This window comes from Peromyscus maniculatus, chromosome 1 (assembly GCF_049852395.1).
Source record: "Peromyscus maniculatus bairdii isolate BWxNUB_F1_BW_parent chromosome 1, HU_Pman_BW_mat_3.1, whole genome shotgun sequence".
Lineage (NCBI taxonomy): Eukaryota > Metazoa > Chordata > Mammalia > Rodentia > Cricetidae > Peromyscus > Peromyscus maniculatus.
In genome coordinates, this window is record NC_134852.1 from 116923112 (window position 1) to 116933779 (window position 10668).

Consider the following 10668-nt stretch of genomic DNA (forward strand, 5'->3'; position numbering starts at 1 on the left):
TGCTAACTTCCCTACCTTCTCCATCTATCAATGTGGGTCCATAGAGATACAAGCAGATAGCCTGGACACAGCTCCTGGAGGCAGTGATGAAGGTGCTGAACCTGGATACCTTTGTAGAAAGCCTGACTGCTGTCATGGAGTGGTGCCCAGAGACAAGAAGAGAGGCATGCACACCCCTGTATGGAACCATTATGAATTCCTTCTGCTCAAGGCTGACTGCAAGAAAGCCCTGATGAAGATATGAATATTTCAATTTTATGAACATGCCTAAAAGGCATATGCTGTTGTTGCAACTGGGGAGATGGCTCTGTATGGAAACATCATCCTCAAGAAGAGAACTCTTGACCTCAGACACTCATAGAGACCACTCCATGAGTGAGAATTGCTATGCCTGAACACAACTATTAGGCCTCCCCGTGGCAACACCGATCAGGGGTCCAAGAGGTTGGAAGCTCTTGAGAGACTCTGCAGACTCTGACAGAGATTCTCATTTCCCTGATTTGTGAAATTGAGGAGGGATGAGGGAGTGGTCACTTGTCAATATTTAATCTAAAAAATTATCAGATTCTCACATTTCCACTTCTATGTAGATCTATGATTTAAGATAGCACAGTTGGATTATGGGGGAAGATATATTAGAAGGGCTGCTCAAGGAAAACCAAACACTGTGTAACATCATTGTTCCTCAGTAAGAGTGAATCCACATCTTGCTCTGGGTGTATTTTGATAGTTTCATATTCCTAGGAAACAGAACCTGTGGAAATGCTGTCCCTGAAATCTGAATCTTGCTTTTTTTTGTATATGTTGGCATTAAATTAAGATATACAAATATTATAAGAGTAATCAACCAATTTTTGATTGACTCTAGAGTGCACTCCATTAGATGGAATCTAAATACCTGACACTGCTGAAGTAAGAACCTGAGACTAAATAGTTCCTGGGCTTAGGGGAAACCTTATTATTGGAGTAAGGAAATAAAGCAGTACAATGACTCCCAATGGCATACTGCCTCTCCCAACCCACATCAGAGAAGCTTCTGCTAGAAGTAGATGGAAATTAACACATAGACACAAAACTGGACAATGTGAAGCAAGTAAAAGACATTGGAACACTCAGTTCTAAATGAGAGGTCTTCATTAAACCTTCCCTGGAGCCTCAGGGATCTATGTGGAAGAAAAGGTATAAAGACTGGAAGAGTCACAAGTGATGAATGACTCCAAGGAAACAGTGTCTTTCAAACACAGCATAACTGGTGTACAAACGAACTAACAGAGACTATAGCAGCATGCACAAGATCTGCACAGGTTCAAGCAAGACAGGTTGCCAGCATTGTGAGGGGGAAGTGGACGTTGGGCCTCACCCCTAATCAAGAGGCTATGTTATTCTATTATTTTGTTAAAATAATTTCTGTGCCTTCAACTTGGGTTTCTTCTCCTTCCTCCATGTCTACTGTTCATAGTCTTTTCATGTGTCCCAAGTTTCCTGTATATCTTGTGCCTGGATATTTTTAGATTTAATATATTTTTTTTGGTGAGCTTTCCACTTCTCCATTGTCCTCAATATCTAAAATTCTCTCTTCCATGTCTTGTAATCTGTTAGTAAGGCTTACTTCTGAGACTTTTGTTGAATTCCTAGATTTTTCATTTCAAGTTTTAATTCATTTTGGGTTTTTGTTGGTGATTCTATTTCCACTTTCATACATTAAGTTGTTTTCAATATTTTATTCAACTATTTGAGGCATTTTATTCACTTCCTCCTTAAGGTCTTTGAACATGTTTATAATTGATAGTTTGAAGTCCTGGTCTTGTGCCTCAGCCACCTCGGTCAAATTGCTTGTCATAGGGATTATTGCAGTAAGATTGTTGGCTTCTGAAGAAGGCACACTGTCTTGGTTGTTCATATTTGTGTTTTGTGTTGTAATTTAGGCATCTGGAGCTTTGATGTTTGTGGTTTTCTTGATGTAGTTACCTGGTCTCATCTTTGGTGGGTGTGCTCCAATCAGACAGTTGTGGACCAGAAGAATGATGCTTGCTTCTCAGTCTTTGAGTTTCACTGGGTTTTAGGATTCAGCCCCCAGCTATTACCAGGTCTGGAATTATAGTTGGAACTCTGGGTTTCAACTCCAAGCAGGCTCAGATTGGTTCAGAAGTTTGGTTGAGTGATAGGCTAGTAGGCAAGTGAAGGATTCTGAGTCTGAAATTCTCTTAAGCAGAATTTGGAGTACTTCTCCAGGAAATGTGACAAAGATACCTTGTTTCTGACTATGGACAGCAGTGAGTCTGAAGTGAATGGAGGTGGGCTAGGAGGAAAGGCTAAGCGGGCATGCAGAAGCAGGTCTAAGAGGACTCGAGAGACCAGGACAGTGGAAGGGTAGAGGGCACAGGTAGTCTACCTGGGTCACAGCCAAGTATAGTGGCTGTGATGTCCTTGATAGAGAAGTGATTCTTCAGAATAGGCAGGGAGTCACAAAGGAACGAAGATGGGCTTGAAGAAGTGGCTGAAGTGGGTAGCAAGGAAGAACTAGGACAGTTGTTCTCATTCTGAGGGTTGTGACCACCAGAATATACATATTTATGGTGGACTTAGAAACTGAAAGGTCACACAATAGCAAAATTACAGTTATGAAGTAGCAATAGAAATATGTGCTTTCTTACAGGATGAGAATAGTTGAAATAGGGGACCCTAGGCCCACACCAAAAGGCTAACTCCCATGTGAATGGGGGTGAGCTGTGATAGAACTTGGATCTTACTGAATCTTTCAATGGAAATCCCCTGGCTTGGCATGTCTGCACACCTTACCCATTAAACATGCTATTGGGTCTGAGGTCTTCTTCTAGCCCACATTGCCTTGCATAGGAACTTATAGACATAATACATAGTGATGATACCTAGCCAAGAACAATAAAACTCTTTGTGGAGCTTCAGTCAAGCAAAAACAGATATCTCACAGGTTCTGTTAAGAGTTCCATTCTTCATTCCTCCCTGTGCTTGCTTCTTGTGTGCACTATTATCAGCTACAGGAGGTAACCAAGGTCATGTGCTAATATCAGGTCTTCCTTCATTGGCCTCTTAACATCACTTTGTACCTTCCACAACAGATTCAGTTCTGTTTTTCCTACCTATCCCGCTGCACAGACATTCACATGGGCATGTGTCTATGTAGTCAATGTCCACAGGACTCAGCTGCTCAGGCAGTGCCTGCCTCAGCTATCAATGCTCTAGATCAGGCTACCCCTACCTCTTACCAAGTTCCTTCCTCAGACTCCTTTTAGTCACTCATTACACAAGGAAATGCTAAGAAATACTGCTTGAGGGTCCATTGCTGTTTATTTTAAAATTTAAGAAAATTAAATCAATATTTCCATTTGCTGGTTACAAAAATAACACAAATAAGAAAATTGCTACCCAAGTTCAATAGGAGAAATACTAAAATAATTAGTGAATTTACTATAAAACTGAGTTTTATTGATTTTGATTTTTTTCTGCTATAATTATTAGAATTTGTGGATAGTGCATCAGTTCCTTGCCTAATGTTCTGCCCTAACATGGAATTGCCACTTCTCCATTATGATTTTTAAGTCTGTGTTTGTCAATTTTCTCTGTCAATTTTAGGAGTTCCTTTAGTGAGTGTAAGTCTTGCCTTTATGCAATAAATTCTCATCTTCTGGGAGTCTCTCATTTCTTCCCTGAGAGCACATTTAAACAAATATATATATATGTAATTTTATATATTTCTGTAAATTGTGTAATTTTTCTTATTTGTTATACTGAGCACTCCTCTCTCTCTCTCTCTCTCTCTCTCTCTCTCTCTCTCTCTCTCTCTCTCTCTCTCTCTCTCTCTCTCTCTCTCTCTCGTTTGTCCAGACAGGGTTTCTCTGTGTAGCTCTGGCTGTCCTGGAACTCACTCTGTAGATCAGTCGGGATTTGAACTCAAAGAGATCCACCTGCCTCTGCCTTCCTGAGTGCTACGATCAAAGGCATGTACCACCACTACCTGGCATATTTTTGCCTCTTAAATTGTTATTAGCTGTTGTCATCATATAAAGGAATAGGCTTCATTTTCATACAAGAACATCATTTATTTTGATCATTTTTACAACATCCCTTATTATTGTACTTTAGTATTGGTTCCATTTTTTGCTTATTTTCTTGATGGCTCCTGCATTCATTCATTGTGAAAGAAACCTGTAGCGTCAGACATGATCCAGATACAGAAAGCTCAGAAAAACAAGCTAGAAAACACACCCAAGAGGATTCATTAATTTACCATTCCCTAGACTAATGTTTCCAGGGGAGACCATTTCCTCTGGTAGGTAAGTCTCTCTGAAGACAGCAATAGAAGAGGCAAGAGAGGACGCCACAAGCTTAGAAAGCAAAGTAATGTGCTTCTCAACAAAGCCTCAGCTTACTTTTGTCCTTCAGTGCATTTAGGTGGGGCCCTTTGGACATCTCTTCCAATTTCTACTTTCTTTCATATACCTTTGATCATTGCTACCACAGGGAAACAGGAATAAAGAAATCTGAGCATCTAGACCCAAGACAAGTTGGATAAATAATGTGGAGCTAGAGGATTTCCTTCTATGCAACCTGTTAAACAGAAACAGTTTCTACTCATTCTCAGGTGTCAGAACTGGAAGACATCTTGATCCATAGGACACTAACCAAAGAATGTTAGCTGCCTGGCTACCCCCATGTCTGTCTCCAGAGAATATCTGCAGATTAAAGGAAGGGATAACAACCCTGACACCTGACATTATAAGAATTCCTCCCATACATACTTAACCAACTTAGCAAAACAAACCACTGAAAAACCACTTCTGCCCTCCTTTCCACTGAATACCCTCCATCTTCATGCAGCTGAAGTGGAGCAGAGGTGGTCAGGCAGCTAGCCCTCTCCTCACCTGAGGTAAGGAATTTTTCTCTAATTTAATTAAATGTGTAGCCTATTAGCATGTTATGGCAATATAAAGAGTCCAAATCAGAACTTAAAGGCTTAAAGTACAGTATCAGATTTGCTCTTGCTTTGAGTTCCATTGTCATTTCAACTGCTCTGTTTTAGGACTGATAAAGGCATGCTCAGACCCCACAAGTACATTCATCTGCTTTGTTGTAAATACACATTACTTTACACCGTAGGAATAGTACAACAGTTTTTGCAAAGATAACATTACATAATGCTTTAATAATAGAAATGTGTTATGTGCTCTACTAGAACATGTATGTGCAATGATGTACTAGTATATCATTGTGTGCTCCTTACTAGTACTTCTATGAGTGCTGATGTCATCTATCCATGAGTTCTGCTGTAGTGTTGCACCCAGTGTATTTCTGTAACAATATATCTGTGTATGGCCGTACTCAGACATCTATGTGTTTTTCCTTATGAGATCAAAGTCTAGAGCTGAGTCCTTCCTTTCCAGTAGTAATTTTAATACCCATCTTCAGAGGTTTTATTAAGATACAATTAGAAGTCAGGAATTTGAATATCAACAAGGAAAATTATTTATACATGAGAAAGATAGCATTTTATTATTGGAGTCTCAAGGCGCTAACATAAAAAATTAGGTCTATATTAATAAAATTTCATTGACTCATCTACTTCTAGATAACTAAAGATATCATTCAAAATGGAATTCTGGAACTCCACCTTGGGAAGTGGCTTCATTTTGGTGGGGATTCTGGATGACAGTGGCTCTCCTGAACTGCTCTGTGCTACAATCACAACCCTGTACACATTGGCTTTGACTAGCAATGGACTGCTGCTCCTGGTCATCACCATGGATGTGCGGCTCCATGTGCCCATGTACCTTCTACTTGGGCAGCTTTCTCTCATGGACCTCCTCCTGACATCAGTCATCACTCCCAAGGCTATCATGGATTTTCTGCTCAAAGACAACACTATCTCCTTTGGAGGTTGTGCCTTTCAGATGTTTCTAGAACTGGCACTGGGTGGTGCAGAGGACCTCCTTCTGGCCTTTATGGCCTATGACAGGTATGTGGCCATTTGTCACCCTCTGAATTACATGATCTTCATGAGGCCAAGTGTCTGCTGGTTTATGGTAGCCACATCATGGATCCTGGCATCCCTGATGGCCCTAGTATTTACCATCTACACTATGCAGTATCCCTTCTGCAAATCTAGGGAGATCAGACACCTGTTCTGTGAGATACCTCCTTTGCTGAAGCTGGCATGTGCAGATACATCCACATATGAGCTTATGGTTTATTTGACAGGTGTCTCTGTGTTGATTCTCCCTCTTGCTGTTATCCTAGCCTCTTATGTGCGAATTCTTTTCACTGTACTCCACATGCCCTCACATGAGGGCAGGAAGAAAGCCCTTGTCACCTGTTCTTCCCACCTGATTGTGGTTGGGATGTGGTATGGGGGTGCTTCCTTCATGTATGTTCTTCCCAGTCAATTCCACAGTCCCAAACAAGATAATGTCCTCTCTGTTTTCTATACTATTGTCACTCCAGCTCTGAATCCCCTCATCTATAGCCTGAGGAATAAGGAAGTCACTGGGGCTTTAAGGAGAATTCTTGGAAAATGGTTGTTGCCAACCTAATCTACTTTCTTGGTAGTTCTTTCTAATAGCCACCTTCTAAACTTCCTCCTCAGTCAGCTTTCAGCTATGAATTTAATACTCCTGGATAAATCAAGTCAATAAAAAGTGCATCTGTTTATTTTGAAGTACAGGAATTAAACTACTCTGGTTAAATACTGTGTAAATCTTTTCTCCATGAGATATTTTATGGGATAATTACCTAGATACAACCTCAATGCATATTTATGTGAATTATTCCACTTTGGATTCAGGCAATCATCTTAGTGAGTTATGTCACCGTAAAAGGTTATTTCACCTGTTGGCACACTGGGATGTTCTTCTCCTTATTATATGTTGGCCTTACAGAGTAATAATGGGATACTCAGGTTTGATGTCAGAGTACAAGGTTTGGAATTCAGTGCCTCATATTTGTGTATAGCTTTGAACGTGTACATAACCTTTTGAACCAAGGTCTTTAAGTTACAACCTCATTGTAATAAAACATCTATATCATAGCTTTGTTGTGAGGTCTGAGTAAGACAATACACATACACAATTTCAGTAAGGTCTCTGCAATATAATGATTACATCATCAATTTTAACAGTTATAATACAAAATTGCACTGAATATTGTAAGTGGTAGTACATGCCGTTACATTGGATGTTTTGTAAAATAACTAGTTCCTTTGTTGTTATTGAAAATGATCACTCCTTTGCTGGGATTTTGTCTAGCCTGAGCTTGTACAAGTCTTGTGCATGCTGTCAAAAACCACTGTGAGTTCCTATATGCAACTATTCTGTTGTTTCTGGAAAGCACTGTTTCTTTGTAATCATCTACCTCCCCTGCCTTCTACAGTTTTTCTACCCACTCTTCTACAATGATGTCTGAAGCTTTGGTGGAAGGGGTTGTGATAGAGATATTTCAATAAGGGCTGACCATTCCACATTCTCCTATTCTTTGTACCTTTGAAAATTGTGGGTCTTTGTGTTAATTGATATCTACTTCAAAACGAAGCTTCTCTGATGAGGTTAGAGAGGTGCATGGTCTATGGATATAAAGATAAGTCAGGTTAATGGTTTAATACTCTCTTCAGTAGAATGATAATAGTAGGTTCTCTCATAGGCCCGATGAGCAATCTAACAACAAATTCTTGATCCCAATAACTGTGCCATGTATGTGCTGAATTTTGTGGAGTGAGACTTAAGTCCTATCCAAAAGTTCTTGGTTACTTCCATGACTTTCATGCCACTATTGCACAGTAGGCATGTATCACCAGACAGGTCATTATCATAGCTCACAAGGTCTAAGACAAAGTAAGACTGATAGTTCCTTTCTTCCTGTTTTACTATTGTGTCACTAACAAAGCAAGAATAGAGAAGCTTCCAGGTCAATACCAGTTTGATTTCTACATGTTCTATGATCCAAGTATGTGGTGTCTTTAATAACCAATTGTTGGCCATAAAGTTCTGGAGAGTTACCAAGAGCAACAGCAATACCAAGCATAATGAGACCTTACTGGCCAATAACTACAATAAAGATAATCCATTCCTAGTATTGGGCTTTTTAATTTGTTAGTCTGTGGTGTTTAATAAGGTGGTACCTAATACTTGGATGCCTTAGGGTTTCTATTGCTGTGAAGAGACACAATGACCATGGCAACTCTCATAAAGGAAAGCACTTAATTGGGGATAGGTTACAGTTCAGAGGTCTAGTCCATTATCATCATGGCAGGAAGCATGGTAGTATGCAGGCAGATATGGTGCTAGAGAAATAACTGAGAGTTCTAGATCTGAATCTGAAGACATAGGAAGAGAGAGTCATACTGGGCCTGGCTTGAGCATCTGAAACCTCAGAGCCCACCCTATGACACATTTCCTCCAACAAGGCCACACCTCCTAATATACCACTCCCTATAGACTTATAGGGGCCATTTTCATTCAAACCACCACATTCCACTCCCTGAACTCCGTAGGCTTGCAGCCATATAGTAATGCAGAAATGCATTCAGACCAACTTTAAAATTCTCCATAGTCTACCACAGTCTCAACCTTGTTCAAAAGTCCAAAGTCTCTTCTGAGACTCATGCAATCTCCTAACTGTAATCATCTCTAAATAAAAATGACACAGAATATACATTACTGTCCCAAAAAGGAGGAAAAGGAGCATACTGAGGAAATACCAGGCCAAAGCAAAATGGAAAACCAGCTGGGAAAAAAAACACTAAACTCTGTGTCTCCATGCCCAATGTGTAAGCATTCTTCAGATCTCCAACTCTTTTCACCTGTGTTGACTGCAACACACTTTCTCTGAGGCTGATTCTACTCCCTGTTAGCAGCTTTCCTTGGCAGGTATCCTGCAATGCTGTTATCCCCAACATCTTAGGGTATCCAAGGCAATAAAGGACTCACCTTCACAGCTATACACAATGGCCTTTCCAGGTTTCCATGCAGTGACAACATTGCCACACACCTTGTCTCAGAAGCCTTTCTTAGTTGAGATGGGAGATTCCATAAGCCTTTTACAGCCTTGACTCTAAAGCCAGAACCACATGACTGAAGCTTCCAAATTCTGATTGCTGGGGCTGGAACATGACCCATTATTCAAATACATTTTTACTAGCCTTCTTTTTTCAATGATTTCCTTCACTGCCTAAGCTTGGCTGTCCTGGAACTCACTCTGTAGACCAGGCTGGGCTTGAACTTAGAGATCTGTCAGCCTCTGCATACTGAGTACTGGGATTAAAAATGTGTCCATCATGCCTAGCCCTAAGTTTTTCTTTAATTCCTTTTAACTTTTCTTTAATTCCTTTTCACACATTGGAAGCTTAGTTGAGAGGAGTCTTGCTACAAGGTCACTGCTCCCTTTATTCCACTTAGCATCAGGCTTTTCTTTAATTTGTTTACATTTCCCTGTGCTCCTTTTCTACTCAAACTGTACATTTTATATTTTTCTGTGCTAAGATTGCTTCTTATTAAACATCTGCATAAGACTGGCCACAATTAGCCACTAAATTCAGTCAATGATAGGTTGTTTGGAAATGTCCTCTCCAAAGCTGTTAATCCATAACTCTTCAGTTTGTCCTGAGGCAGATATTTCAGACAATGGCAGATGGAAACACATTCTTCACAAGAAAGATCTCCTCTGAAACCTGTTGAGCCAGGCCTCCACAGTTCTGATCAACCTCAGTACCACTGTCTTCCTAATAGTTGCTGACTAAGCCCCACTTAATGCATTCAACTACTTTTCTAATCCAAAGTCCCAAAATCCACAGTCCTCCAAACAAAAGCATGGTCAGGCCTATCATAGCAATACCCTAGTCCCTGGTACAAACTTCTATCTTAGTTAGGGTTTCTATTGCATTTCAGAGGTTAGTTCATTATCATAATGACACGAATCAGGCTGGTGTGCAGGTAGAAATGGTGCTGGGGAAAAAACTGTGAGTTCTACATCTCAGTTCAAAGACAACATGAAGAGAGAGTCACACTAGGCCTAGCTTGAACATCTGAAACCTCAAATCCCTCCCCCAGTGACATACTTCCTCCAACAAGGTCACACCTACTCCATCAAGGCAAAACCTCCTAGTAGTGTCACTCTCTATGATGAGCCTATGGGGGCTTTCATGTCATATCCAAGAATCCATGGATAATGACATGGAGACTTATTACTAATTATGAAAGCTAGGCCTTAGCTTAGGTTTGTTTCTAACTAGCTCTTATAACTTAAATTAACCCATTTCTATTAATCTACATGCTGTCACATGGCTCATGGCTTTTACTTTTCCTCCTGCATGACCTGCTTCCTCTGCATGATGGCTCTGCCTTTCTTCCTCTCATAGTCCTCTGTCCCCAGAAGTCCCACCTAAACATTCAGCTCTTTATTAAACCTATCACAGTGACACGTTTCCATATAGTGTAAAGGAATATTCCACAATATTTCTCCATTTTTGTCTAAATAAAAGAAAAGGTTTTAATTCTACCATAATAAAACTATACACGATAATAAGAACAATTATCATATAAGAATTACATTCACAATGTCTAGTCCATTTATATTTGGCATATTTGGAGAAAATATTTTATTATCTATCTTATCTTGATGAATTTAAAGCTTTATACTTAAATC

General features: G+C 40.0%; 1 protein-coding gene across 1 annotated transcript; it reads left to right on the forward strand.

Annotated features, from left to right (window-relative positions):
• The first annotated feature begins 5627 nt into the window (after positions 1-5627).
• On the forward strand, positions 5628-6648 carry LOC102916564 (olfactory receptor 2AG1-like). Its single transcript, XM_016009960.3, has one exon. It carries the CDS (start codon positions 5628-5630, stop codon positions 6564-6566), a length of 939 nt encoding a protein of 312 aa, XP_015865446.1. The 3' UTR covers positions 6567-6648.
• The last annotated feature ends 4020 nt before the right edge of the window (positions 6649-10668 follow it).

Bases quoted from the DNA above. Each gene is read 5' to 3' on its own strand.
- LOC102916564 (XM_016009960.3), top strand. From the start codon at position 5,628: ATGGAATTCTGGAACTCCACCTTGGGAAGTGGCTTCATTTTGGTGGGG.